Source organism: Myiozetetes cayanensis, unplaced genomic scaffold, assembly GCF_022539395.1.
Source record: "Myiozetetes cayanensis isolate MyiCay16 unplaced genomic scaffold, myiCay2020 scf7, whole genome shotgun sequence".
Classification (NCBI taxonomy): Eukaryota; Metazoa; Chordata; class Aves; order Passeriformes; family Tyrannidae; genus Myiozetetes; species Myiozetetes cayanensis.
Genome location: NW_026087964.1, coordinates 21,344,154 through 21,371,638, shown reverse-complemented (window position 1 = coordinate 21,371,638; position 27,485 = coordinate 21,344,154). Strand labels below are relative to the sequence as shown.

At 39.6% G+C, this 27,485-nt stretch overlaps 1 protein-coding gene across 3 annotated transcripts in view; it reads left to right on the top strand.

The window, feature by feature from the left end:
• The first annotated feature begins 587 nt into the window (after nucleotides 1-587).
• Nucleotides 588-27,485, top strand: part of ATP8A1 (ATPase phospholipid transporting 8A1) — a 118,300-nt gene continuing 91,402 nt past the window's right edge. For 2 of the 3 annotated variants that reach the window (XM_050337783.1, XM_050337782.1), the window contains exons 1-7: nucleotides 588-881; nucleotides 11,454-11,568; nucleotides 13,367-13,466; nucleotides 15,956-16,054; nucleotides 21,011-21,056; nucleotides 25,032-25,072; nucleotides 26,050-26,123. In XM_050337783.1, the coding sequence (XP_050193740.1) occupies nucleotides 833-881; nucleotides 11,454-11,568; nucleotides 13,367-13,466; nucleotides 15,956-16,054; nucleotides 21,011-21,056; nucleotides 25,032-25,072; nucleotides 26,050-26,123 (524 nt within the window). In that variant the 5' untranslated portion in view covers nucleotides 588-832. The remainder of the gene's footprint in view (nucleotides 882-11,453; nucleotides 11,569-13,366; nucleotides 13,467-15,955; nucleotides 16,055-21,010; nucleotides 21,057-25,031; nucleotides 25,073-26,049; nucleotides 26,124-27,485) is intronic. The other variant, XM_050337781.1, reaches the window with a different exon arrangement.

Genomic DNA, 27,485 nt, shown 5'->3' with positions numbered 1-27,485 from the left:
TCAAATTCCCTCTCTGCATGAACGCCTCCCGGCCCCCATCGCGCCCCTCGCTCCATTTACACGTCTGTCAGCAGCGTACGAGACCGAGGGAGGGACAGAACACACTCCGCACATAACCATGCCGGGCAGCTCTGCATGCTCCCCGCCGGGCTCACTGCCGCTGCCCTCTGCCCCCCTGACCTGCCCAGCTCAGGCCGACGGGCTGCGCACGCTTGGCAAGGCCCCTGTCGCCCCGCCCGGCCCCGCCGCTCCCTCCCCCGGTCACGGGTGCCCGCCCGCCCCCGCAGCCGGAGGCACCGGCCGACCTTCCCCGGGGCTTCCCCCGCCCGCCCCCAGTGCCGGGCAGCGGCCCAGCGCTCGGCGCGTTCCATTCCCCGCGCACAAGGGGTGGGGGGCGCGTCGGAAACCCTTCGCCTCGCTCCGTGAGCGGGACACGGAGCGCCGTAGTGCCGGTGCCCGCTTAAGCACAGCCACCCGGCAAGCCCGAGCCCCGGGGAGGTCGGCCGAGGAGATGGCGGCGTAACGCCGCGGGACAAGAAGGCGGGGGGGGGGGCGGAGTTGGTAGGTTCCGGAGGGGGCCGGCGAGCGCGGAGCGCGGGCGCCGCGGCTGTCAGTGAGCAGCGGCGCCGCCGGCGGGGAGAGGCGCTGCCGGGGCGAGCCCGCCGCCTCGGGCTGCAGGAGCCGCCGCCGCGGGCTGCCGGAGGAGCCGCCGCCGGGACCCATCGCCGTCGCCCCAGACCTAGCGGAGCGCAGGGAGCGCTCCGGAGCGCGGCAGGTGCAGGGCGCGCTGTTGGGGGGAGGCGGCTGCGCCACCGCCCCTCGCCTGGCGGCGATGCCGGCGGTGCAGAAAACCGTGTCCGAGATCCGCTCCCGCGCAGAGGGTAAGAGCCGCCCGCCTCTCCGCGCCCGCAGGGAGGGACGGGGGTTCTGGCCAGCGTTCGGCTCGGAGCGGCGGCGGGGTCTGCGCTGCCTGGCCGGGAGGGGGCGGCGGGGGCCGGTGTGCTGCCGCCGAGCTCCGCACCGCGGCCTCTGGCCGTGCCGTGCGCCCCCGGCGGGCACCGACCCCAGCGCTGGGGCGTGAGCCGTGTCGGTGTTCGTGTTCGCCGGGAACTCTCATAATTGTGGCTGTCGATGCCATAAATCTATGTCGATGCCCGGTGAGCCCCGGGCAGCGTTTTGCCCCTCGGCGATTGCAGCGTTCCGGGGGAGCGGTGGTTTCCTTTTCCCCGGGGCTGCACAGCCAGCGCGCCCGCCCCGAGCGGCAGCGGGGGCTGATGGCTTGGGATCCTCGGCCCGGGAATAAACTGGAATCCCTCTTTTGTGTGTAGCATCTATCTGTGCACTGATCATCAGAAATAAAGGTTTCTGATACAGGGTATGTGCCTGGAAGCTTCGGACCGTGGTGATGTGCCTAAATGAGGGAGTGGGATTGCTCAACCCCTCAGATAAGGACGTGTCAGCAGCAGGGTATGTGCCTGGAAGCTTCGGACCGTGGTGATGTGCCTAAATGAGGGAGTGGGATTGCTCAACCCTCAGATAAGGACGTGTCAGCAGCTGCCATGTGAAAAGAACCATTGCAATGAAATTACCATAAGATTTATTGCATGCAAAAGTAAAATTTGAAATCACGGACCCCAAAGCAGCAGCCTCTTGGGACAACAGAGCAGTCTGGTTTTGATTGCTGTAGGTAACAGTAGCAGTGTCCCATTAATGGCACACTTCCTGAGGCAGGTTTGCAGGGTTTATTCCCTAGTCTGAAAGTTTTTACACTTTAACTGTACATTGTACATCAGGTTTTGGGGGGTTTGTTTGGTTTTTTGTTTGTTTGTTTTTTCCTTTTTTTGTTGTTGTTGTTTGTGGGTTTTTCTTGTTGCTTATGTTTTTTGGTTTTTGTTTTTATTTACTTAGCTTGGCTGTATGGGGAGGCAAAAACTTTCTCCCTGTATTTCTCCCTGTATCTTCTTTCAAACAAAGGATATTTTATTTATTTTTTTTTTTAATGCTAGAAAAAGCACGAAGAAGCATAGATGGGAAATAGGCTGTTAGCTTGATATTCTTTTCTGGGTTTACTGTGTTATATATATTCCTCCCTCAAAAGTAGATTTGTAGGAGGTCTGGCTCTTCCTCTGCTTAGGAGATGTCAGCTGGCAAAGAAATAGAAGAATGCATTTTTCTAAGAAGAAAGGAAGAATGTGCATCCTTCCAGGGACGCTTTTGAAATGTGTTTACAACCAGTGCACCCGTCCTGCTATACTCACAATGATTAGTAGATGCATATAATGGGACTAGTTAAATGTCCAATTTTTCAGTGCTTAATTTCAGTTCTTTTCCACTGATGCTTGTTCCAGACAGTTGGTTTTCACTACCAGCTGAACAGTGCATAAATAAAGTGGGAAAATTGATGCTCTCTTTAAAATGATCTAATTACAGGATTCTTAATGATTATTGTGAGAAAATGTGGTGTTCCCTAAAGGTAACTGACTAAAATATGCAATTGCACTAAAAGGAAAAAAAAATAGTCCAGTGTATTTGTTCAAGGTTGAATGACTGTGAAACAGTTGAAAACAGAATTTAAGAGGCTTCTGAAAAATACTTTCTTTAGGACTGAAAATAGCTATGAAATGTCTTTTAAGAACTTAACTTTTGCAAAATAATGTGATGGGTTTTCCATCCTACCAGTAGAGTTAGACTTACACTGTACTTTACTATACATGATACTACTTGAAGAAAAATAATTTGAAATCTGTTACTGTTTTCTTAACCTTAGTGTGACATTACTAGTTCATTTTATTTATATTTATTTAGTTTATTTATATAACATTCACTATGAAACCAACATCAATGAGTCTCCTCCTTTTTTCGTTTTGAGATAGAGATGGCTTCCAAGTCTGGTTAGTCCAAACGTTTGGACTATATAGTTGGCATTCCTAAACAGTTCTTTGTAAATAAATGTTACTGTTTTCTAAAAAGATAACTCCAGCACTCTGCAATGTGGGTCTCATCCCTAGCATTTGACAGGGACATACAGGAACTGTAAACCCTTAGGTCTGGCCATCAAGCAAGTCTGTTAGATAAGCATTGTGTGAAGTGATGATAAAGCTGCTTTCAGAGAACTCCCCCGAAGTTGTACCTACAGGGCAGAGTTTTTACTGACAGTGTCTCTGTGTTCTTTGGAAGTTGCTGGTAATACTGTAATCACAAACAACAGCTTCCATGAGTGCTGTTATGGTGTGGACCATTCCTTAGAGCAGCCCGAGACTTCTGGGGATCTGACAGACAAGCTTAATATTACTTTCCTTATTCTAGAATTTTTGTATTGTATCTTTGGGATTAAAACCTCATTTTTCTTTCCTGTCACTGCAGCAGCTAATTTATGTTTCAGAGACCTTTTCCATGGATCATGAACTACCTTATTAGGCTGGACTGTCTTGACATCATCTCAGAACTAATCTCATTCTCACATGAAGAGATAGTAATACTTTTATTAGAAAAAGTCAACTGTTGTGCTCAGATGAAAGAAATAAAGTCAGAACTGTCAGAACGATGTGCCCATGTATCATTCCAAAGAATTGATCAACAGCTGCACAGAAGAATTGGCACTACAGTCTGTAAATGATTGCAAAATAAAAATGGTAGGTGTTTTAGGGTCTCTAAGACAACGTTACCTGCATAGAAAAAGTAATTTTAACAAAAAGGAACTACTGATTGTGAGCCATTCTTCTAAACCGCTGCAGGTTCTTCATGGCTGATAAAAGAGAATCAGGCACACTTAGAATCTTGCTTTAATAGATTTTTGTGTCTGTTATCCCTGTTGCAAAGAACACCTGCTGCACACCATTAGCCTAGGAAATGCTACAGTTCCAACATGGTATGTGTATCAGTAAAGCCTTACTCAAGGCACAGAAGATATGGCCCTCTTAAACAAATTTAGGAAATTAGTGTCACGTATTCTGCAACTGCAAAACACATGGGGAATCTTTGAGTAGAGTGGCCTACATCAAGCTTTATTAAATACAGTAACTAACTATGGTTATTTTAGCTATATATAGCTTCACAGTTAATATGTGCATCTATTAAATAATATGAAATGGAGTAATTCAAAGCATTTTTTTTCTTTTGAGAGGTTCTGGGAGAGTGGAATTGTGCTTGGCAGTTTTTATTAGGTTTCTCTGAAGCATTAATCTTTTTGCTCTGTGTGTTGCTGGAGCTCAGTGAACTGTATTAGGTCATTTAGAAGGGACAGAGACTTGAGATGCCATGCTGCTGTCTACCAAAAACAGTAGGTAATGATTAGTTCTTCATGTTAGTGGAGGTAAAGGCTTGTACATAAACAAGGTGAAGCTGAACTTGTGCAAGATGAGATTACTTTCACGTTAAGAAGGAACGTGTTTTGAAATTCTGTACCAGTCATCAGATTGTCTTCATCAGACTATCTGTTTTTGTAGTCCCTATCCTTAGGTAATTCTGTGCATGATCTTTAGGAGTATGCAGCATTTTACCAGATGTAGTACACATTATAGTCACTTGTGTCTGTTTCTTTTCTGCCAAGTCTGTTTTGCAGACTATGTTGAGATCCCTCTATTTCACAACAGGGAAAAAACTTGTTCTGTTTTTTTCTAGAACAGGCTTGGCCATCTCAGTGGTACCAGCAGGCTCAACCAGGTCATTTAAATTCCCTTCTGTGCTCTGACTCCTCAGAAGGACAGACTGATGGGTCTGGTTCCCATTGCCTGTTTTGTCACTGAAGGTCTGTCATGGTATTACAGGAAAATAACTACAAAGGCATCTTCTTTTCCCTCCTGGAACTGTGCCACATTTTCAGGAATAGGAGCTAGCAAACTGACTGTCCTAGTTTTGGCTGGGATAGAGTTAATTTTCTTCCTAGTAGCTAGTAGAGCACTATGTTTTGTATTTAGGATGAGAATAATGTTGATAACACACTGATATTTTAGTTGTTGCTGAGCAGTGCTTACACTACATCAAGGACTTGTCAGCATCTCGTACTGCCCTGCCAGGGAGTTCACAAAAATCTGGGAGGGGACACAGCTGGGACAACTGACCAGAGGGATATCCCATACCATTTTGCATTATGCTGAACAATAAAACTTGGGGGAGAGTTAACCATGGGCTGGCAGCCCACTGCTCAGGGTCTGGGTGGGCATCGGTCAGTGGGAGGTGAGCAATTGTGCATCACTTGTTTTTGTGTATTTTTTATTACTATTCTTATTTTCCCATCTTATTAATCTGTCTTGATCTCAGTTCACAAGTTTTATCTTTTTTCTGATTATCTACCCCATCACTGGGAGTAGGTGAGTGAGTGGCTGTGTGGTGTTTAGCTGACTACCAGGTTAAACCTCAGCACTGAGTTTAATTAGTGAGTTAAAATCCTTCTGGTTATTTGGGTGAGGTTTTTCTTCACCTCCTTCCCCTTTATTTCCATATTACAGTCTATCTGTATGTACTTTTGTCAGTTTCTTGTAATGAAAATTAGACTGTTTTAAGGAATGAAAACTGAAAGTGATAAACTACCGTACCTAAAGAAAAAACTTGAGATATGGAAAATACTTGGACAGTGTTTACTCTTTAGAATTTACTGTTGTGGTTTTACTAATTTAAAAACTTTTAACCAGAACTGGCTTAGGAAGAAACGCTTCAAATACTGTGTGTTGGAAGAGAGTTTCTTCTTCCAAATTTATTCTTGGAAACAAGATTTTTGTTTGTTTGTTTGTTTTGTTGGTTGCGTATTTATTTGGACTTTGTTGTTGAAGATGCTACTTTGCTGGCAAAACTGAAAACATGCATTCGATGCAAAATACACATTTTGTTCTGAATATTTTTTCAGGTACAGCTTGTACCCTGGGAAATAATTACCCAATCTCCATATCTTCAGAATTGACAACAATTCTGTTTCAAATTGTTTTCTTGCCTTTTCCCACCCTTGCATATGATTTACCTCCGTTCTTTAATATTGAACAAATTGAAGGAAATTCTGAACCAAAACAAACCTCAGTTATTTACTGAGTGACTTTGAATTAAATTTGTGGTGTTTTGTACTTATCCATTAGTAATTTCCAAATTCTGTGTCCTGCTAGCAAATAGCTTTCAGACTACAGAACAAAATATTATGTATGGTCATTCTACATTATGCAACAGCTTTGTAAATGAACTTCTTGATTAGGGTAATAGTTGAAATCCTTTGATACTAAAGCACATTTTTAATTAGTTTTGGCCCTGTAGGGACATAAAACAATAAAATAATCAAAATACATGAACAGAAAGTGTGATTCTGAATATTGAGGGAATTCGTTTTGAAACTTTACATTTCTGCATAATAAATTGTCAGAGTAGTATGATGTCTTTGCATTTCCTATTCTTTTTAAAGTTTTGTCTTGCAACTTTTTTCAAGTTAGATGCTTTTCTGTCAGTGGGGACACCTAAGAACATGTGTCATAGAATCTTTTAGAGAATTCATCTGTGTGTGAAGTAACAGCTTAAATCTGATTAAATACCAACTGCTGCAAGCCACAGCAGAGGATTAAGAGTCTTGGAATATATTTATTCTTTCAGAATGGCAGATCTTACTAGTACAGCATCACAGTTCCTATCTGATCTGTGATAATAGCAGTTTTGCTAATTATTAGAAATAAAAATTATTACTAAGAGTTATTTCAGAATTTTTTGTGACCTTAAATTGGTTGCAGCCTTTAGACCAAACTGAGTGATGCTACTTTTGATTTTAAGCCCTGGAACAATGCTTTTCTTATAGCTTAGTGTGATGAACAGACAAGAAGCAAGTTAGGTTGGCATTAGTTTAATATCTCTAGTAATAATTGTGTAGTAATAACTACACTTTTTTTTTCTAAGAGATTAGAATGACTACTTCATCTTGAGTTCTTACTTTCATTCTTCACACAGATTTTTCATACTCTGAATTTTGTAATGACTGATACTTTGCTGTTGTCTGTGCATGTGTTGCAGTCTTTTTATTCTTTCTGTCTTGATTCTGTAATTGAGGTGTTTATTTTGATTGTCAACTTTCTGAACATTTGGGTAATGCTCTTTTATTGGCTTGGAACCTTTTAGTGGATTACAGAAGGGCAACGAACTCTTTCTAGTGCTTTCTGTGTGTTAAATGCATCCTTTTCAAACGCACCTTTATGAAAAGTGTAGCTACTTCCATCAAGGGATGATCTTTCCCTGTGGTTACTTGTAGGCAATATTTTTATGACAGGCCAGCTTCTGCTTATTTGATTAATAGGCTGAATTCATACAATTTCATAGAATCATACTATACTCTGCGTTGGAAGAGACCCACAAAGATCATCCAAGTCCAGCTCCTGGCCCAGCACAGGACAACCCCAACAATCACACCATGTGACTGAGGCATTGTCCAAATGCTTCTTGAACTCTGTCAGACTTGGTGCTGTGACCATTTCCCTGGGGAGCCTGTTCCAGTGACCAACCACCATCTGAGTGAAGAACTTTTTTCTAATACCCAACCTGAACCTACCCTGACTCAGCTTCGTGCTGTTCCCTGAGGTCCTATCACTGATCACCAGACAGAAGACATCAGTGCCTGCCCCTGCTCTTCACTTTGTGAGGAAATTGTAGACTGCATTGAGGTCTCCCATTAGTCTCCTTCTCCAGGCTGAGCAGACCAACTGACCTCAACTCCTCCTTGTATGGCTTCCTCTCCAGACCCTTTTCTATCTTTGTGGTTCTCCTTTGGGTGCTTTCACACAAACAGGGAGGAAAATGCTATCTCCTAGATACTGAGCTTTGCGTGTCAGTCAAGTCTGTGGGTACTCTAGTGAATATATTCTGAAATGTAGGTAGGGAGGTGATGGGACATGTGTAACCTTGAAAAATTTCAGGGTAGTATAACACACCTAGGGCAGGAGGGCTGGTTTTGCTGACGCTGCAGAGTATAGAAGGCTAAGCATGAGGCTTAGAACTTAACTCATAAGATTGATTTTTAGATGAAAATTGAAAAAAATTAATTCAAGGTAGTAGGAGAGGAGGTGGTGAATGTTTATGAAGCTCCTCAGCACCTTTTTGCTGTCATTTTGATTAAAGAAAAAATAAATGCCATAATACAGAGATATGAAAATATGTGTCTATAGTTTGACATTCTTTTTAACAAACAGGTAGTAGGTAGTGTTTAATGCCTGCTAACATTTGGTTTAACTCTATTTCTGCCAGTTTTCAAGGCCTTTACTGGCATCAGTTTTTAAATGAATGCTTTAAAATCAAAATTGTACATTCTACAAATGCGCAAACTCTCCTTATTTCCTGGACTTGATCAGGCTAGACTTGTGTACTTTAGACAAAATAGTTTCCAGCTTTTCCACCTAAGTACTCTCACAGGAGCTATGTCTTGTGTTTGCTCCCTCGTGGAGCAACTGGACAGTGAGTGGTACTCAGAATGAAGGTATGGTCACCTTCATTCAACTAGAAATCTAGTTGTCTTAAGGTGTACCTGTATCGATTTCTCTTACAGGGATATTTATTTATGGAACTGTTGTAGTAAGTTGAGGACGACCAAGAATTAAAAACTAGGCACCTTTTTGATGATGACCAACATTCAGCTTTTATTGCTCCCTCCGGTATATTACATCTTGTTCTCACACATCTGCACTCACACTCTGCAGAACCTTACATACCAAAACTATTCTTAGCTCTGTTATCTATAATTTATTAGCAGCCTTCACATATGATTGGATGTTCACTTCTTATTTACATTCTTTTCTCACTGGTCAGGTCTGGCACTTTTTCAAGTCCTTCGCAGTCCCTGTGAGGGAAATTGTCCCCAAAATGTCTAAGTCAAAATCCTTCACCTCTATATCTTTCATCAGGGGCTCCCAACAAACTGTGTGCTAGAGGTTGTCCATAGCCAGTTGTGTGATGGTTCTCACTCTAAGGAGAGGTAATGACAAGGATAGGAAATGATTTGCTTAGTCTGACACATGCACCTGTGTGGTTCCTTGAGTGCTGTGTGGGCGCCTGTTCAGGTGGGCCAGTCTGTTAGGCTGGCAGCCCTTCCTCTGAAGAAACTTCTTGAGATACATATACTGAAATTTGAATAGAAGTGTGTTGGATGTGTGCCTTTCATTGGATGAATTGAAAGGAAAGAAAGAGAGAAATTGCAGTGGGTGAATGTAGTAGTGGGGATTTCCTCTGTCATGATAGAGTCTGTGCATTCTGAATGGCAAATGGCATGAAATTAAAGTTTTGCTGAGCCTTTACACAATGTGTGGAGACTTGACCTTGCAAGGTAGTATTTGAAATGTATGTTCTGGATATAATAGGTAAGAGGCAATGTAGTGGGCCAGTGAACTGGAGGACAACTTGAATTTTGCATAACCTGTTTGTAAGATTTATAGAACATGCTAGAAATAAGCTTGAATTTTTCATGTACAGCCTCAGTTATCCTTGATATGCTATACATTCTAATGTATCCAGTTGCATTTTAGCATAGGTTTTTATCCTGTTTCTTTTTCTTGTTTGGTGTACAGAATGAACAGTGTTTATTTAACAATCAGCTATTACACACACAGATTATTGGTATCACATTAAAACTTTATAGTGATTACTTTATGCCATACCTGGTTTTTACTGTACAAGCTCCAGCCTGAACAGACTGCTTAGGCCTGTTATGATCAGTATAATGGCTGAATGGTGACAAAACATTAGTGAAAAGCCTTAAGAGAGAAGAATACTTTGCTATCCTCCTTTATAGATGAAAGTTGGGATGCACGTTGGCCTAAGATTCCTTATCATCTGTAGAAGAATATGCACAAAGCTCAGCTTTCACAGACTAGTGGAGGCAGGTGCTAGGAATGTCAGTGAGTCTAATAATACTATTTCAAGTTAAGCACACACAGAATGAATATAGTGATGTCACTTCTCTGGGAATAATCTGGGTAATGGAATGAAGGAAATTTGTAGCAAGTAAAGGAATGGTACCTCATTAACCAATGACACCATACAACTAAGATTAACCAATTTAGTGGCCATAGCTTCCAGGAATTCACATCCTTCCAGCTCAAGACTGGTCCATCGCAATGAGCAAGAAATCAAGCAAAGGTGGCAATAGGACTGCATGAAGCAAGGCATTTCATACTGTCCCACACAACAGCCTTGTCTCTAAACTGAAGAGATACAGATTTGATGGATGAACCACTTGGTGGATAAAAAGTTGATTAGGTGGTTGATCTCTCAAGGGTTGCAGTCAATGGCTCAGTGGAAAGCAGGGACAAGTGGTCAGGGGTTGGTATTGGGACTGGCACTCTTTGTCAGTGACATGGACAGTGGGATTCAGTGCCCCCTCAGCAAGTTTGCCCACTACACCAAGCTGAGTGGTGTGGTTGACATGCTGGAGGGAAGGGTTGCAATCCAAAGGGATCTTAATGGGCTTGGGAGGTGGACCTGTGCAGACCTCATAAATTTCAACAAGGTCTTAAACTGAAGGAAGGCAGGTTTAGATTAGGTATTAGGAAGAAATTCTATACTATAAAGGTGATGAGGCACTGAACCCGTACCCAGAGAAGATGTGGACTCCCTGGAAGTGTTCAAGATGGGCTCAAGTTGGATGGGGCTCTGAGTAACCTGATCTACTGGAAGGTTCCCTGCCCATGGCAGGAGAGTTAAAACTACGTGATCTTTAAAGTCCCTCCCAACCCAAAACATTCTATCATTCTGTGAATTAGCAAGGAGTCCCTGACGAAACTCAAGCATAAAAAGGGAACATACAAGAGGCGAAAGCAGGGACAGATGGCTGTAGAGGAGTAGGGAGAGATGGGTTTAGCTAGCAAAGTCAAAGCCTAGCTGGGGTTTAATCTGGTGAGTGGCTTGGAGAAGCCCTTCTTGTTCAGATGTAACAGCAGGAGATGATGACTGTGGGAAACATGGACCTCCAGGCTGAATGTGGCAAGAGAACCCACCTGGAGACAAAGGACACAGAAAAGGATACAGTACACACAGTCTTCTCCTCTTTAGTCTCTACTGGTAAGGTCAGCCTTCAGGAGCCACAGGTTCCTGATATCAGTTGAAAAGTCTGAAACAAGAAAGGCTTATCTTGGTGGAGGAGGACCAGGTTAGGGAACACTTAAACAAGCTGGCAATACATGAGTCCATGGGATTTGATAAGATGCAATCATGAGTGGAGGGGTGTTCCTTCTCTCATGAGAGAGGGAGCTGGAAGGTCTCACTATTAGGCCACTCTCAGTGGGCATTGCAAGGTAATGATTGTGGGGGTGGAGGGTGTAGATTTTTACTAAGCCTCTTGACTACATTTAAAAAAACTTGTATTTTTTTTTCAGGGACCATTACTTGTGAGAAATGCAAATACACTGAGTTCATATTTGCAATAGATGTCTTTTTTGTGTGCTGAACTGCCTTGATCCTTGTGTATTTAAATCTCTTTATATGAAAATCATGCTGTGTTTTTACAGGCTATGAGAAGACAGAGGATGTTTCAGAAAAAACTTCCCTAGCTGATCAAGAGGAAGTGAGAACTATATTCATCAATCAGCCCCAGCTAACCAAATTCTGCAATAACCATGTCAGGTATTGAAAACACTAGAACATTGCATGTTTCATAACAAAACCAAAAAGATTCTGTTTATTCCACTTCTGTCATTTCCTCTGACCACTGATTACAGTCTTAGACTCTGGCGGGGAGAATGAAGTGAATTGAGGAGACAAATAGAGTTGTTTCAGTTACAGACGTGACCTTCTGAATATTTAAGAATGTGGTGGGGAAGATATGGAAGCTTTACAGCTGTACCATCAGCGTGTCCTGAAGGATGGATTATTTCTTCATGTTTCTGTTCAGTTCATTTTTGAACATATTCATGGTAGCTGAATTCCAGTGCAAATGTACTGCACTTAAACACAGCATTGTTTGTACTTTGGAAATGCTTGTCTTTTTCAGTCAACCACTTACAAAGATGCTGTGGCTGCTTATGAAACTAGTTTTGAATTTAAAGTTCAGGCTTTAGGGACTCTGCTGATGGTTTATGTTGTGGCTTTTTGTTTGCTTTTGGTAGATTTTAAGTCATACACTAAATACTCATAAGTAATGTAAGTTTAGATCTGATAACATCCTCAGTTCTGTTGTTTAAAATTCAAAGGAAATGAATGGCAAAAATATCTGTGTCCCAAGTAGGTGTCTTTTCTGAAGCTACCTTTGATAATGTGCAGAAATTTTGTAGACATGGAGAATAATGTGGGATTTTCCATGGCCTTGAGAAACTTTATAATGCTGTTGGTGCTGTATACAACTTAACTTTTCTGTCTTTTGCTTTGTTACTTGACAGTGTTGAGCTCTTTTGCAGGATACATTCATTCCCTCTTTAAATTGACTTTTATGCAAAGTTAAAATAAATATTACTGACTTATAAAGGAGTTAAAATATTCTTACAAGGTTTTTTTTGTCTCATAAGTTTTTGGCATGTTGTTTTCATATTTATTGTTTTAGGACCTTAGATGGTGGCAGTCTGTTCTTAAACAGATGTAAGGCTGACAAAGAGCTGGGAACTCAAACATTTTGTGACGATAGCTTAGCAAAGATTGTTGCCCTGGGATAAATTATATTCTCTTCTTCCAGCCTAGCTAAACCACACTTAATATCCAATATTTATCAGTTTAAAATAAAAAAGTGAACTTTCCATTCAGTGAAGGGTACAAGTTATGTATTTTAGCGGAATTTTTAAATTAAATTATTTCTTAAATGCACCATTTTGATTTAGTTGATCCTATTATTAGGTTTTTTGCATTAAATCATGCAAATTCATACCCAGCACAGAAACTCCACATCTCCTTAATCCTGACTTTTCACCCTCCACATTACACTTGTTATACCTCTTTCCCCAACAGTTCTGTTTGATCTGGAGCCACTGTGCAGTTGCCAGCCATAACCTTCAGGGTAGGGTCCTTGTCCAGACGAGGTAGGTAGGTGCCTGCCCTGCCAGCACCTTCAGCAAGGGCAGTGTAACTGCTTGGCTCCTAACAAACCTTAATTTTTTTTCCTCTCCTTTTTCCCTGTAACTGAGGGGCAGCAGAGCTTGACTGCTTCCAGTGGAGCAGCTGAGGTGAGGAGGGACCTTCTTATCTCAACATGGCAGCTCGTGACAGTCTCTGTGGGTGGCAGGAGCTTCCCTGGGTGAGACGGTTCATGGACATCTGCAGGATGTCACTGTGGAAGTCATTTAATTTCACTTTAGCCAAAACAAATGTGTACTAGCACAGGAATCACAGAGGCGTCTGTTTCATTTGAAAGCTTGTGTAACTGAGAGGAAAAGAATACATTTGAAGAATGTTTTGTACTGTAATAAAAGCATGTGTTTTTGTCTCTTTCTTTCAGCACTGCAAAGTACAACATAATCACATTCCTGCCAAGGTTCCTTTATTCCCAGTTTAGAAGAGCTGCTAATGCATTTTTTCTTTTTATTGCATTGCTTCAGGTAAGATCAACAATCAGATTCTAATGTTTTCAACTTGTGAAGAGAGCATTTATACCACAGACAATGTTTTGCAGAGATACTAAGGTTGCAGTACCATTCTTTCTGAGCTAGCTGGCCTCTCAGAATAACTGTATTGTATGGATGTACCTTTAATAAATGTTTGGGGGTGTGGTTCATTTACTCCTTGGAGATAAAAAAATGCATACAAATATTTTTCTGTAAAACAGGTTAAGTGTAGCTGAAATACTGTCAGATGAAAAAGACTGTTGTGACAGGAAAATTCTATTTAAAAATATCCGGCATACACAGAAAAGTGCTACATGTAGTTGCATTTCTTCTAATGGAGGGTACTGCCTAAAAACCTGAACTTTGTGAATTTTAATCCTGTAGGCTGTTTTGAGGGACAGGGATTGCAGCTGAGAAGTGATCATTTATTCTTAGAGATAAGGATTGAAATTGAGGCTGAACAAAGAAACCCAGTGGAGTTGTGGAGTCCAGTACTATAACAGCTATTTCCCATATACCAGCTAGTCAGTATGCTAGTTAGGAAGGGAAGTACACAGTCTTTTCTGTACCACCACTGTAGCTTCATTAAGTGTGTTTGTAAAGTGCAGTCCCTGATCCAGCTTACTGGGACTTCTTTGAAGAAGTAAGTAACATTTTGTGCACCTATCAGAATATTTTAATTTTGTACTAGTTCAGGTTGATAAAGTGGATTGTGTTTTTTTCTATACTATTCTTTGGATACTTTAGTTGATGATGAATGAAAATTTAACTGTGGTCAGGTGCACTCATAATTACCATTGACTAGTTCTGCATTTCAAATATATTTCATAAAAACACATTTTCTACATAATTTCTAATGCATTTTTGAGAAGGTGTTGGTTTGTCGGTTGTGAAGGTCATTGTTTTAGGAATTGATGTATGAAAAAATATTACTGAAAAATAACACATAAACTACTATGTGTACTTTTTTCTCCCTCACTTCAGATGTTTCTGTAAGTGAAAGTGCTTTAAGTGCTTGGGGCAGTTTCGTAGGATGCATCTGCACAAGTAGCTTACACTGTTTTCTAGGGGGAAAAAGGTTAAGGGTTTCATTAGGTTTTCTGTCTGCAAGCCTGTGGCTTCTAAATAAAAGTCTGCTAATCCCATCTGGCATCTCAGGCTAATCCAGTGGTCCAGCAGGGTTTCTTGTGGTGCCACTGTGCATCTCAAGCTAATGACACAGAATATGAGGTTTCAGAAACTGTTTGAGGCTTGGCATGACTGGATGAGAAGCTGGCATGTAGCTGTTGGAAGTGTTAGGAAGTGAAGTGTTAGGACTTTCAAGCCCACTATGTCGTGTCAGGCTATCAGTGAGACCGCAGTGTCAGGAGAAAGGGATATGGGGTGATGGAATCAGAGTACAGGCTGGTGATCCTTTGCCTTCATATTTTGCGTGGAAAATCACACACAATTAGAATGGGAGTTCGGACATACATGTAGGGAGGAATGAAGAGATAGGAATAGCTGGAGAAGTGATAGATCCCTTTCCTTTGTAGCAAGCACATAGGCACTTGCCCAGCAGTAACTTCCTGCCTCAATTCCACTTAATTCCTTGAAAAATGTGGTCTGGAGCATACATGCATATGCTATGTACATATAACATCCTGTTTTCTTTCAGAAGTACAATGTGGTGGTAGCAAAAAGAAATGTATATAATTCAAAAGTAACACTGACTGTTTTTCAGGTCATTTTATGGTAAATTGAGTATGTCTTCTAGCTGCATTGAGGCACCACTAGTTAGTAAACTCTTTTCTTGCAGAGAAAGTCATTGTCATCACACTGCATTACCTATTATAAGTCTGTTAAGGCAGCAATCCATTCAACTATCCATAATATGGGTAATTGCCGTTAAGAACTCTAGTCAGTATAAAAGTAATTATAGATAAGCATCCATGTATATCATATAAGTAGCTGAATTGTCTCATCATTTACTTTATGTATACAGCCACTTGCATCATCTGTGGCCATACCTTCATAGCCAAAATGGGTTTTTTACAGTAGACTGGCAGAAAGGAGCTATTTGAAATTTATCAGTTAATACCTATTATGATACAAAATATGTCGTAAGATACTAAAACTATAAAGAAGCAAATATACCTGGGACTAGTGTCCACTCTAACAAAAATCTAAACTGACAAAATTAGTTAGATAACTATTTTCATTTAGTTTGAAACGCAGAAAAGAAAGGTGTATATTCTGCAAACACTAAAACCTTTGGAAATAGCACCATTGGACACTGTACTATTTAAAATTGAAATGTTCTTATATTGTATCAGCTGTTTTTGAATTGAAGGCAGTAAACTTCTCTTGGAAATAGTCAACAGCATGTCTAAAACTGAATTCTCTTGACGTTATTTGCTCAGGAAGTGCTGCTGCTTGTATTAAAAATATATTTTCAACCAGCAATGCAAAAAATTTTTTTCTTTCTGTTTTGTTTTTAATAGCAAATACCAGATGTATCACCAACAGGCCGCTACACAACATTGGTTCCTCTTTTATTTATTTTAGCTGTAGCTGCAGTGAAGGAGATAATAGAGGATATTGTAAGTATTTAATAGTAATATTTTTAAATAGTTTTCCTATTTTTCATTTATACTATTGGAGAAATTTTCCTGAATAATTCTGTGTTGACCCATACTTGCCTTCTGAATGCTTTTGAAAGCTTCTGAAACTACTTACTTCCAAAGATGAAATCTTGGAAATATGGTGTTTGAATTCAGAAGTGTGTTTACTATGTATACAAACGACAATAGCATAGCAAAACAGTGACTGTTGTGTTTATTATATAGATTGTTTCTAGCCAAATAGTTCTTAGTAATGAAGTGCAAGGGTATTTTTGAAGTGTGAACTAGAACCAAGGACTCCACAGAACCCAGTCACATGAATTTTCTATCAAACAAGAACTCTGCTAAAAGAAGATTGGAAGCTACTGACTTCATCTCAGGTGGAATCTATTTTAAAACCAAATAACCATTAAATATTTATTTGGTTAGAAAATTAATTTTTTTCCTTCCTCCATGAGCAAAGTCCTTTACTTCCGCTATTCATACTTTTGAGATGGATTTAAGCTCGTTCTGTGAAGGATATACTAGACTAACATTTACAGAAGAATTGTGAGAACTTCTGGCTTTAGTCATTGAAGAAGGTAGGATTAAGAAATCTTTCCAGAATACTTTTTTAAAACTTCAGTTGAGGTGACTTTCAAAAATAGATTAGCCATCTGGAATTCTGTTGAGGATCTAGGAGGCTGCACAGTCTCAAGCAGCTTCACTTGTCATCCTGTGGTGCTTTGACCTTGGCTGGACACCAGGTACCTACCAAAGCCACTCTATCACTCCCCTCTGAAACTGGACAGGGGTGAGAAAATACAATGAAAGACTCACGAGCTGAGGTAAGGACAGCGAGAGATCAACTCAACCAGTGACTGTCCTGGACAAAACAGACTCAACTTGAGGAAATTAGTTTAGTTTATTACTAATCAAAATCAAAGCAGGATAATGAGAAGTAAAACAAATCTTAAAAACATCTTGTCCCCTGCCCTCCCTCCTGGGCAGAATTTTATTCCCAGTTCTGTACCTCCTTGCCCCCAGTGGCTCAGGGAGACAGGGAGTGGGATTGCAGTCAGTCCATCACATGTTGTTTCTACCAGTACTTCCTCCTCAAGGAGAGGAGTCCTTCCCCTGTTCCAACATGGGATCCCTCCCAGGGGAGACCATCCTCCACAAACTTCTCCAGCCTGAGTCCTTCCCACAGGCTGCAGTTCTTCACAGATTGTTCCAGCATGGGTCCCTTTCCACAGGGTGCAGTCCTTCAGGAAGAGGCTGCTCCAGCGTGGGTGCCCCACAGGGTCACAAGTCCATAGGGAAAGCTGTGTGAGCTCCTCCCTTGATGGGGCTATGAGGTCCTGCCAAGAGCCTGCTCCAGAGTGGACTTCCTACAGGGCCACAGCCTTTTTTCAGGCATCCACCTGCTCTGGCACGGGTCTCCTCCATGGGCTGCAGGTGGATCTCTGCACCCTTGTGGACCTCCATGGGCTGCAGGGGCACAGCACATGGTCTTCCCAGGCTGCAGGGGAATCTCACTCCAGTGTTTGAAACACCTCCTCCTCCTCCTTGTGCACTGACCTTGGTTGTTTCTCTCTGATATTTTTACTCCACTCTTCTCTGGCCACAACTTCTTCTTCACAAGAACTTTTTCCCCATTCTTAGATACATTATCTCAGAGGCTTTACTACCATTGTTGGTGGCCTCAGCCTTGGCTAGTGTCAGGTCTGTCCTGGATCTGGCTGGCATTGGCTCTGTCAGACTCGGGGGAGGCTTCTGGCAGCCTCTCACAGAAGCCACCCCCGTAGCCCCTCTGCTACCAGAACCTTACCACATAAAGTCAGTGCACTGGATGGCTTTGTTTCCTGACAAAGTAATTCCTGGACCAATCTGAAAAGTGTCCTTTAGCTTGCTACTAAAATTACAATGTTTCACTTTATTATGTTTAGAATAAATAGTAATCTATTTAGTTTAATATATTTTGATGAATGAGTACAGGTCACTTGTGTAATTTTTGAAGTTTTAAAAATGGATTTTCCCCAGCTGTCAAATCCAGGTCCAAGCATCTCTTTATTTCTGAAGTCACATGCATAAAATCCTTAGTTTCCCTGTTGTGACTTTGCATGGTGTTGTAGACAGCAAGGGGAAAAGGCCTGTTCAGTTGTTCCCATTTCTCTGGTTCACTGCAGCCTACTGTTAGTCTTTCATGTCTTGGTCCTAAGTGTGATCTGCTGACTCCTGGTGGCCTGGAACAGACATAAAACGCTGGTTCTTGTTAGGCAGGTGCCTCCATCTATGCCAGGCTTCCTAGGCTCTTTCCAGTCAGTGTCTGTGGTAGTGATTGTTTTGCTTTCATCTTGCTTTGAATGAAAACTTTAATAGAGCTGGGACATTGTCAACATGGAAGTGTTTGTTCTGAATTTTTTTTTTTTTGAGGGGAGAGAAAGGAATTTCAATCTCTGATTCACTTCATACAAAAGGTGTTGGGATTTTCTGAGTACTTTCTTGTCCTCTCTCCACAAAAAGCATATGATGGAACCTATCTACCTAACTTGCTTAAAATAATTGAGTCTTTTAATTGATGTCTTTTGTAGCTGAGGAATTAGTCTTGATGATTTGCCAAATCACTCTAGATGCTAAGAATTTCTTTCTTTGCTTTTGTTCTGTTTTGTTTGTTTTTCCTGCAGGTGTGTTGTGAGGAGGACAAGGCATTAGACACATCATAATACGTAAAAGTGCCCTGTCCAATAGAGGAATAACATTCCTGTCTGTGGGCTGTTCTCTTGAGTTTTGGAAAGGGTTGCAGGTAGCACAGTCTTTCCCTGCACACAACTAGTAGGCTCCCTGGGAGCATTGTGTTTATTGTGTTTGAGCAGAATTACAATGTATGGGCAGAAACATGATCAAGAGGAAGAGAGAGTGTTGAGCTGGAAAGGAGGTTTGGAATGGAGAGTGGCTGGTTCACATGCTGCCTTTCTTGCTGATACAGTCCACTCAGTTTTTTCCTCAGCTGCCTCTGTGAATTGATGGTAGGCAAGGTACAGACCCCTGGGTTCTATCAAGCTCCTGGGTCACAGAGTTGAGTGGTCCTGCAAGACGCAACGAGGTTTCCATGAAATATTTTTCTCCTATTTGGCATTTCTAGTTTTTGCTCTCCTATAGTCAGCTTCTCCTTAAATACCTTTGTTGCTTTCTCTTTTCATAAACAAAACCCCTTTTGAAAAAAAGGCATAAAATCAGTTCATATTCTTTCAGATATTTTTAACCGTTCTGCTGTTAATGCTTACAGACTTACACCATCTGTCAGTGTCTAGGCAAATATAAAACTGAGGCTGCTGCTACTGTACAAAGTGTCCTTTTTAAAATTATCCAGTCACTTTTCTTTTGTCATTTATTTCTACCATTTGCTCTTTGCAACATGAAGTGTTTGGCTTGGTGTGGGAAGTAAGACAGGGATCAGAATTAGTGGGTTCTCATTGCCAAATGCTATAGAGATACTTGAGAGCAATACAGCTTTACAGTTTTTTCCTGGGAAAGCTGACCACTTGCTGCATAGTAAAAAAGAAAAAATATTCATTGTTTTCCCTTAAGCTTTACTTTTCATTATCTCTCTGTTTCTTTGCACGATGAGATACCTAGGAGCTCCAGGAATGGTAATCTTCATGTAATATAAAGCTTTTGGATAGGAACCCTATATATTGATATCAATAAATATACTTATCAAATACTACTTTCAGCTCAAGAACCAAATGTTTCTTTTTCTGGAATGAAATCCCAAGAAGAAAAAGATGTTAGCAAAAGACATTATTCATGAACAGCATGTGTTTCCCATATATGCTTCAAAAGTGCTAGCAAAATTTGTGACATGCAGTGCTAGATTGTCAGATGTTTCCAGTGATTTTCACCCATCATAACTCAGAAAGCAACTGACATTAAACTGACTTTTCAAACTGGAGGAGGTTCACCCTATGGGCAAACAGACATCTGTTTTGGCCAAGTTGTACTTTCCCAATGATCAAGGGTAATTTATCTGTTCAGTCAGCCACGCTTTTGAAAGAAGAACCTGTTGATAATCTGTGAAAATCTAGTAAAAAAGTAATACTTCAACTTTGCAAAGTGATAAGGTGCCCTTTTAAGAGCTGATAGCTTAGAGTCAAGTCAACATTTTATTAGCAATAAATTTCTCAAGTAGATTGACTTCTTTTTCTTTCAATTTACAAGATTGCTTCTGATTTTGTTTGTATTTCAAATGCATGAATTCTGTACCTCTGTTCAAAAAACTTACCTACACTAGTTAATTATATTTAAATTAATTTTCCAAAACACATTCCTCCTCAGGAAAAACCGAGTTAATTAGTCTTAAATACTAGTACTCTCCTAAACTTTATGTATTTGAGTTTGGTCATAGCTTGAAAATGCTGGTTTGTTAGTAGCTGCATCAAAAAATTACTGTCAAAATATTTCTCACAGCTATACTAAAACTGAGGGACATCATGGCCCCTTTGGGGGGATATGCTGTGAATTTTTTTTTTGTTTGTCTGTTTATTACTGAAGTCAGCAGGCATTTTTGCAGAAGTGAAGTCATATGTTTACACAGTCATTGCTTGACTTCAGATTTGTGCAAGACACCTCCGTGGTCTTTGCTGTGGTAGAATCATCTCCCAGTTCCAGGAAAGGGCAAAATTATGGTACTGAAATGCACCAGTTCCTTATTTAAGGAACTTGTTTAAAGAGATTGCCCATGTGAGAGGGCATTCTAGTACAACACAATTAGCCTGGAACTGGGTGTGACTTTCCTGTTGATCATAACTATGCAAGTAATTAATAGTTCTGTTTAAATGTTTAGTTGGTTTATTGAGTAGAAGAGTGGGAGGGGGTAATAGATGTGTTTTTTATTAAAATGACAGCTTTATTTTATCAATGGAAGTCTTTAACCACTGTGCATTTTTAATTTAGAAAAGGCATAAAGCTGATAATGCAGTGAACAAGAAACAAACTCAAGGTAGGAAACTTTTTTAACCTTTTAAAGGGGGGGTTGAATTTTTGCAAATGGTAGTAATGTAATTTGCACTGCTGACAGGTAATTGCATATGTAGATTACTTCAAAATTTGGAACGTAAACAGTTGAAATAAAAATTTGCTGTGACATTAGCCCCACAAAATAAAATACGTTCTGGATTAGGCTGAGAGGTTCCTAAGAAACTTGGACATTTACTCATTTAGCACAGGTGATGCTGTAGCTGTTAAAAGTTATAATCACCAGTATATTTAGTGGGCCTACATTATAACTAAAAGTCTGCATTTCTGAGTAGCATGATTTTTTTTTCAACTGGCTAATCTTGAATAATTTGATTTTGGAGAACTGCCCAATAGGAAAGAAGACTCAAAAGAAAAGAATTGTCTTTCTATGCTGCTTCAAAACTATAGATTAAGATGAATGGAGGTTTTTTGGGCTTTAGGTTTTGGGGCTTTTTAAAGAAATGAATATAATGGTTTGATTAGAGATGATATTTTGCCAGTGTACGCCTAACCAAAACTTTGGCATGTAATTATTTTTAATAGATTTTGATAAAGAACTGTAGTATTCAATCAGGAGATTCTTGTAGCTCAGAAATTGAGGGAGATATTAGCTAGTATGTCCTAAACAGTCTTGTCAGGTACAAAGTTTAGGTTCCTACTTTGGTGCCTTCAGCTTCTCATGTTATTTGTTTTGAGGTAGGCCTCTCTTGATAGAAATGGTTCTGTTTTTATAAACAGGAGGGCAAATGAGTGGCATGTGAATTTGATTGCAGAAAGTACAAAAAATATCACAAAGAGAAGAATCTTATATGCAATCCTTTTGAAATAAATAATGAACTTTTTTTTTTTTCAGAAGGAATGTAGTCGTTGGTTAAAGATAAATAAGTATTTAGCAGTGCTAAACACTGGAAATATAGATTTTAAAGTTTGCCTAAATTGTACATAAGTCTTTAATGTAAAATTTTTAGGGGATGGGAGGGCAAGATAACTTATGAAACTACTGAGCATGTAACTCAGTAGAACGTATGAGGAGATTATGATGAGAGAGACAAAACTATTGACTGAAAGCACTGGGAATAGAAACCTCTGGAGAACAGACCTGGAGGAACAGATAACCTCTTAGCCATACATAAAAAACTAAGGAAAACTTAATGTAGACATCCAAAATCCTTTCATCAATCGTTCATAGCTTATGAGATTACAACCAATAGTTTTGGTGGCAGTGAATCCTGAAGTGCCTTTTGAATTTTTCTTTTGATCCAGAGCATGCAAAATTTTAATGAAAGACTTGTTTTACTCTCTCTCTTGACTCTTCTTGATTACCACTCATTAGTGTCTCTTGTAACTGTTCCTAAAATTCCCGAAAGTTCCATGCATGCACAAGAGCATTTTGGAAGTTAAAAGTGTAATGAGGATACATAAAATATTGCTCACGCTGAGAAACATGTTTCTTAAGCTAATGTGGGATTCACATTAGTACAGGATTGATCCTAATGTGCTGTCAAAGCAATATTTAAATGTATGTCAAATGTAGTCTATTGTCAAAGCAATGAATAAAAAGTTAATCAGTATGGTATTCTCTTACTTTGTTTCCATCTATTCAGCAGTTCTGTAACTCTGAAAAGGAGCGATGTGCACAGTACATTGTGTATGCAGCTCCACCTTTGCTTGTCTTTTAAACATATGAAGTTGTTAATGAAACAGCATGTGCATGTACAGATTCTGTATATGGGTTTCCCTTCATCTTTTTGTTCCTTAATGACTATCTATATCTCAGTTAACCTTAAGTAACTAACTTTATAAATTTCCATTAGTATAAAAAACCTTTTGCAGAGGATTTTGATTTATTAGGCTGCATTATGGATGATTTTTGTTACGTCAGGCTACATACGTATACAATACAGTAGGACACCATCAGACATTCTGATGTGATGAAATCTGCATTTCTACAGTGTGGTCAAGTAGCCTTCTGTAGGGCAGATGGAACATGCTTTGGAAAGTTGCTTGTTAGAGACAGCTGAAAAGTGGGAGGTACAAATGCAAAAGTGAGGCTACAGAAGACTTGATGGCACAAGTTTTCTAACCATTATATAAAAGATGCATAGCAATACTTCTCTTTTTGTTCTCCTAAGGAAATGGATTTAACTGAATGTCAGTGTATGTTAATTGTGCTTAAAAGCTTATCAGATCAAGTAGGGTTAAAGTACTCTTGAGATTAAAGGTGTCCCAGCACGTTTTCATGACTCATCCATTTGAGAGCCGATTTTAACCAGTTAAACCAGCAGGAGGCAAATCCAGAAAATAAAAATTATAGTGTCCTTCCATGTAGTGGGTTAACTGGCTCATCAAAGGGTCCAACAAACACTAGAGACAGCATGCATAGAACAGTGAGGGCATGCACCTTTGCATGGGGGGACAGCAGGACAAGACCTTCCTTTAGCAGCCAGAATCCCCTTCTTAAGAAGCCCCTGGCCACATCTAGTGATTTATTTTCATTTCAGACCTACAGAACTCCGCTGGCAGTTAGTCCACTGTAGCTATTTGTGAAATTTAGTTGTCTGGATTGCTGCAAAATATACTTTTTAATTCTCAGCAGTTCTTTCATCTGGTTGGTGGCATGGCCCCACAAAACAGTATTGCTGACACAAGGGAATGGAAGTAAGTGCACAATTACGAAAAGTTTTGGGTTCCTTAAGACAGTATTACAACCACTGTTACAATCACACCAAATCTGCAGTTTTCCCAGTGAAGGGAAATGGTTTGTCAAAATTGATTTTGTATAATGATCAGCTGACTGGTGAGACAGTCATTAAAATATCTTGCTTACTGTCAGAAGGGGAAACTACTCCATTTAGCACTGTCCTGACCGTATCAGCGCTAAAATATTTGGGGGAAGGAACGGAAAGAGAATTTATCTCTTTCTAAAGAATTATTAAGCACATTAAATAATGATTGCAGACATCATTGAGATATACAAGAAGAGGGGTCAGTCTGGACAGAACCTCCAGGAAGACTTAAATGTAAACGCCATATGTAGTCCCAGATTTTGATCCACCTTTTTAAGTCAGCACATGCTTGTGTAAGAACTTGGTCCTGATCAGGTACTTAAGATAAGCTTCCTCACAGTTTGAAAGCTGGAAGACACAGTGAAAGAGAACAATCTCTTAAAACAGTCTGAATATTGACGCATAGCAGTATGTTTTCAATTTCTTCGTGCGTATCAATCTTCAATAGCTTGTAAGTGGGGCTAAAAAAGGGAGTTACCTTTATTATTCCCTGAAAACACAGTTAACTGGCAAACAAAGCATGGGTTTTGTATCATAATAGTAATACTTAAAACTAGAACAGTGGAATGTGGATGCAATATTAGTTTCAACTGTCAGGGAAAAATTTGACTAAATTTTAAGCTAAATAGTGTGGGTTGATTTGGGGGATTTGCAGTATGTTTATTGAGGAGATGACCATGGTGATCCTGAAGTTCTCTGATATGCCAGTAAGAGTAAAATAGATTAACAATAATAAGCCTCTTGGCATCTTTTTATATTAATCTTTTTTATATGTATCTCATCAATATTTAACTGAGAAAAAAATCTTGAATTTATCCCCCTCGCCTCCCCACTAATTTTGTAACTTTTTAAATTTGGAACTTTTTTTTCCAGTTACTAATCTATTTTGGAAAACACCACAGTATCATAAAATCTATATCAGATTTATTTGATTCTCAGACCCTCTAAAATGTTCTGATTGACTTTATAATAAGATTCTGTAGTACAAAAACTGTTATAAAGAACATGTGTTGTATAATTGAAATGCTTGACCCAAATCCATAGAAACAAGGCATACTGTAAAATATTGTCTGTTTGAGATGTCTGTATTGCTTTTCATAAGGAGTCTAGCACATACCTGTATGCATTTATATTCTACTACTGGAAAATTCTTTCTTTTTTCCTTTTTTTAGTACTACGAAATGGTGCGTGGGAGATTGTCCACTGGGAAAAGGTGTGTGTCTTTATTGAGGCTTTTAGAGCATAATGCATACTTAATATTTGCTTTATTTCTCCAGATAATTGTAAGTTATAAAAATTAACTGGTATTATGGGAAGTGTATAATCTTTTGTATTTTATTTTTTGTTTGTTAAGATTTGCTATTAATGCCAAGGTTGTGGATGTTCGATCTCTATATAGAGCATTCACTTAAGAGTTGGACCTGATGATCCTTGTAGGTGCCTTCCAACTCAGCATATTCTGTGGTTCTGTAATTTGTCTCTCAAAACATACTTTAAAGTCTGGTGGGCTTTAAGTTCAGTGAAAATAACTTGAATAGTATGGTGGTATACGGCAAAATTATGCACTTCCTTGGTGTTCTTTGGTTTGCCAAGGCAGAAACTTCTGTCTGGAAACTAGTTATTTTGTGTACTTGTTGAACTTCCTTGGCTTAAGTCATGAGAACTTTAAAAACTATTATGCGGTACTTAGGAAGGGACTCTTAAAGGTAACTTCTAAGGACTAAATGTTATACTGCCTATCTAGTCACTTAGTCTGATTGGTTTCCATACCTAAAAGCTTGAAGAAAATTTGACTCACAGTAAATGGGAAGCAAGATTCAGATGAAATTGGCTTATACCTTTGAAGAAGCAAGGATAAGGTATATAGTGTGATACAACAAAATGGTGATTTTAGGTGAAATTAATTTCTTCTTTGACTCAACTTCAGTCTTCCAATAAAGTATTTTACAAAACTAGCACAAGTAAAGAGCTGCAAACAGAAGGTCGGGATTAGGCCTATTAAAGATTAGGTTTCCAAAGAGTTACAATGACTTTTGAGTACAACCCCAGCTGTACAGTCTAAATTCTCTAAGTGTGTGAGTTTCTAACAGTCTTTTTAGCAAATTCAGCAGGTAAATATTTGCTGTGCTTAAAACAAGGGGATAATATATTTTGTTTGAGACCATTAACCAATTCCCAGTTTTCTTTCAGGTAGATGTTGGAGATATAGTTATAATAAAAGGCAAAGAGTATATACCTGCTGACACTGTACTGCTCTCATCAAGGTAGAGATGCCCACTGATGCTTATAGTGTAGAGGCTGGTTTCTCTACCCTGCATTTATTTATTTATTTATTTGTGATTGCTCCAAGGAAATAAAGAATAAACAAAAATGATGCTGTTTTGAAGTATAGTCTTTGGTTCATTCGGTCATGTATCATTTCAGGCAATGTTTCTTTAAACTGTGATGATTGCAGTTTTGAAATTACGCTGGCATTCAATTTAGCCATAACAAAAATTTTGTTATTTGCTATTTTTCTATTGGATATAATATAAAAAAGGGTGGTTTTCTGTCTAAAAATTGGACTTCAACTGCCATACTTATCAGGTTGGCTTTTTGGTATATACCCAACAAATTGCTTCCCACAAGTAAATCAAAATGGATGTACTAGAGGGAATATAAAAATGGGTTTTAATGTATATAGTCACCAGTTTGATAGTTGAATCAGGAAAAAAAAAGTGAACATGAGATGTGAACCACCAAATTAGCACTGTCTTTATAAGCTGAACACTCACTTTATTATAAAATATATATATAAGGATGATTTCAGCACAGAAAGCAAGACTTAATTTATAGCATGTTATGCTGTGACTCTTTCATGGACAATCAGAGGTTGTTTATCATCATTTCCTTGGACAGTTTTATTTAAGAAATCCACGTCTTATGTGGAAGATGCACATTTTTCAACATCTATTTGATCAGGTCAACAGACAACATATTCTAAGAGTACTTTTTAATGAATATTATTTAAAAGTGATCAATTGTATTTTAGTTTGTTTTCTGGCACAAGCAGAAGCATTATATATATATGATTATGATTTAGATATAAACACTCTGTGATCCTGATGAAGTTAATGAATCTAGTCATACCTACAGTTAAGAAAGTTAGGATCTTATGTGTATCTCTTGACAGACTGCAGTATAGACTAGTACATTGTTTATTCTGTCTTCCATTATATCTCAAAATTAAGTTTAGCTCTTTCTAAAAGACTTCTATTAAATTATTATCAAGTGTAAGGTAGTTGCCAGATAATACTGTAAATTTTTCCCACAGTCTGTCTTCAGTCCTAATGTTTGTCATAATTTAGCTGGGTTGTTATTGAGTGTCTTCTGTAAGCCTTTTACTTCTGCACATGGAGAAGCATTTATAAATTTTATTGGTGCTTCTCCACTGAGATCTTCATAGGCAATACACCATGCGGCAAGAACACTTGTTCTGTTGGCCTGATAATAGTTTCTGTCATGCTAACCCTGGTGTTTTGCAGGTGGAACAGATTACATCCTCTCCGAGCAGCTTCTTCATAATCTTCCTGAGTAATCTCCTAAATTTGAGTCTTTGCCTAGGTGTCTTCACAGTTTTGCCCTTT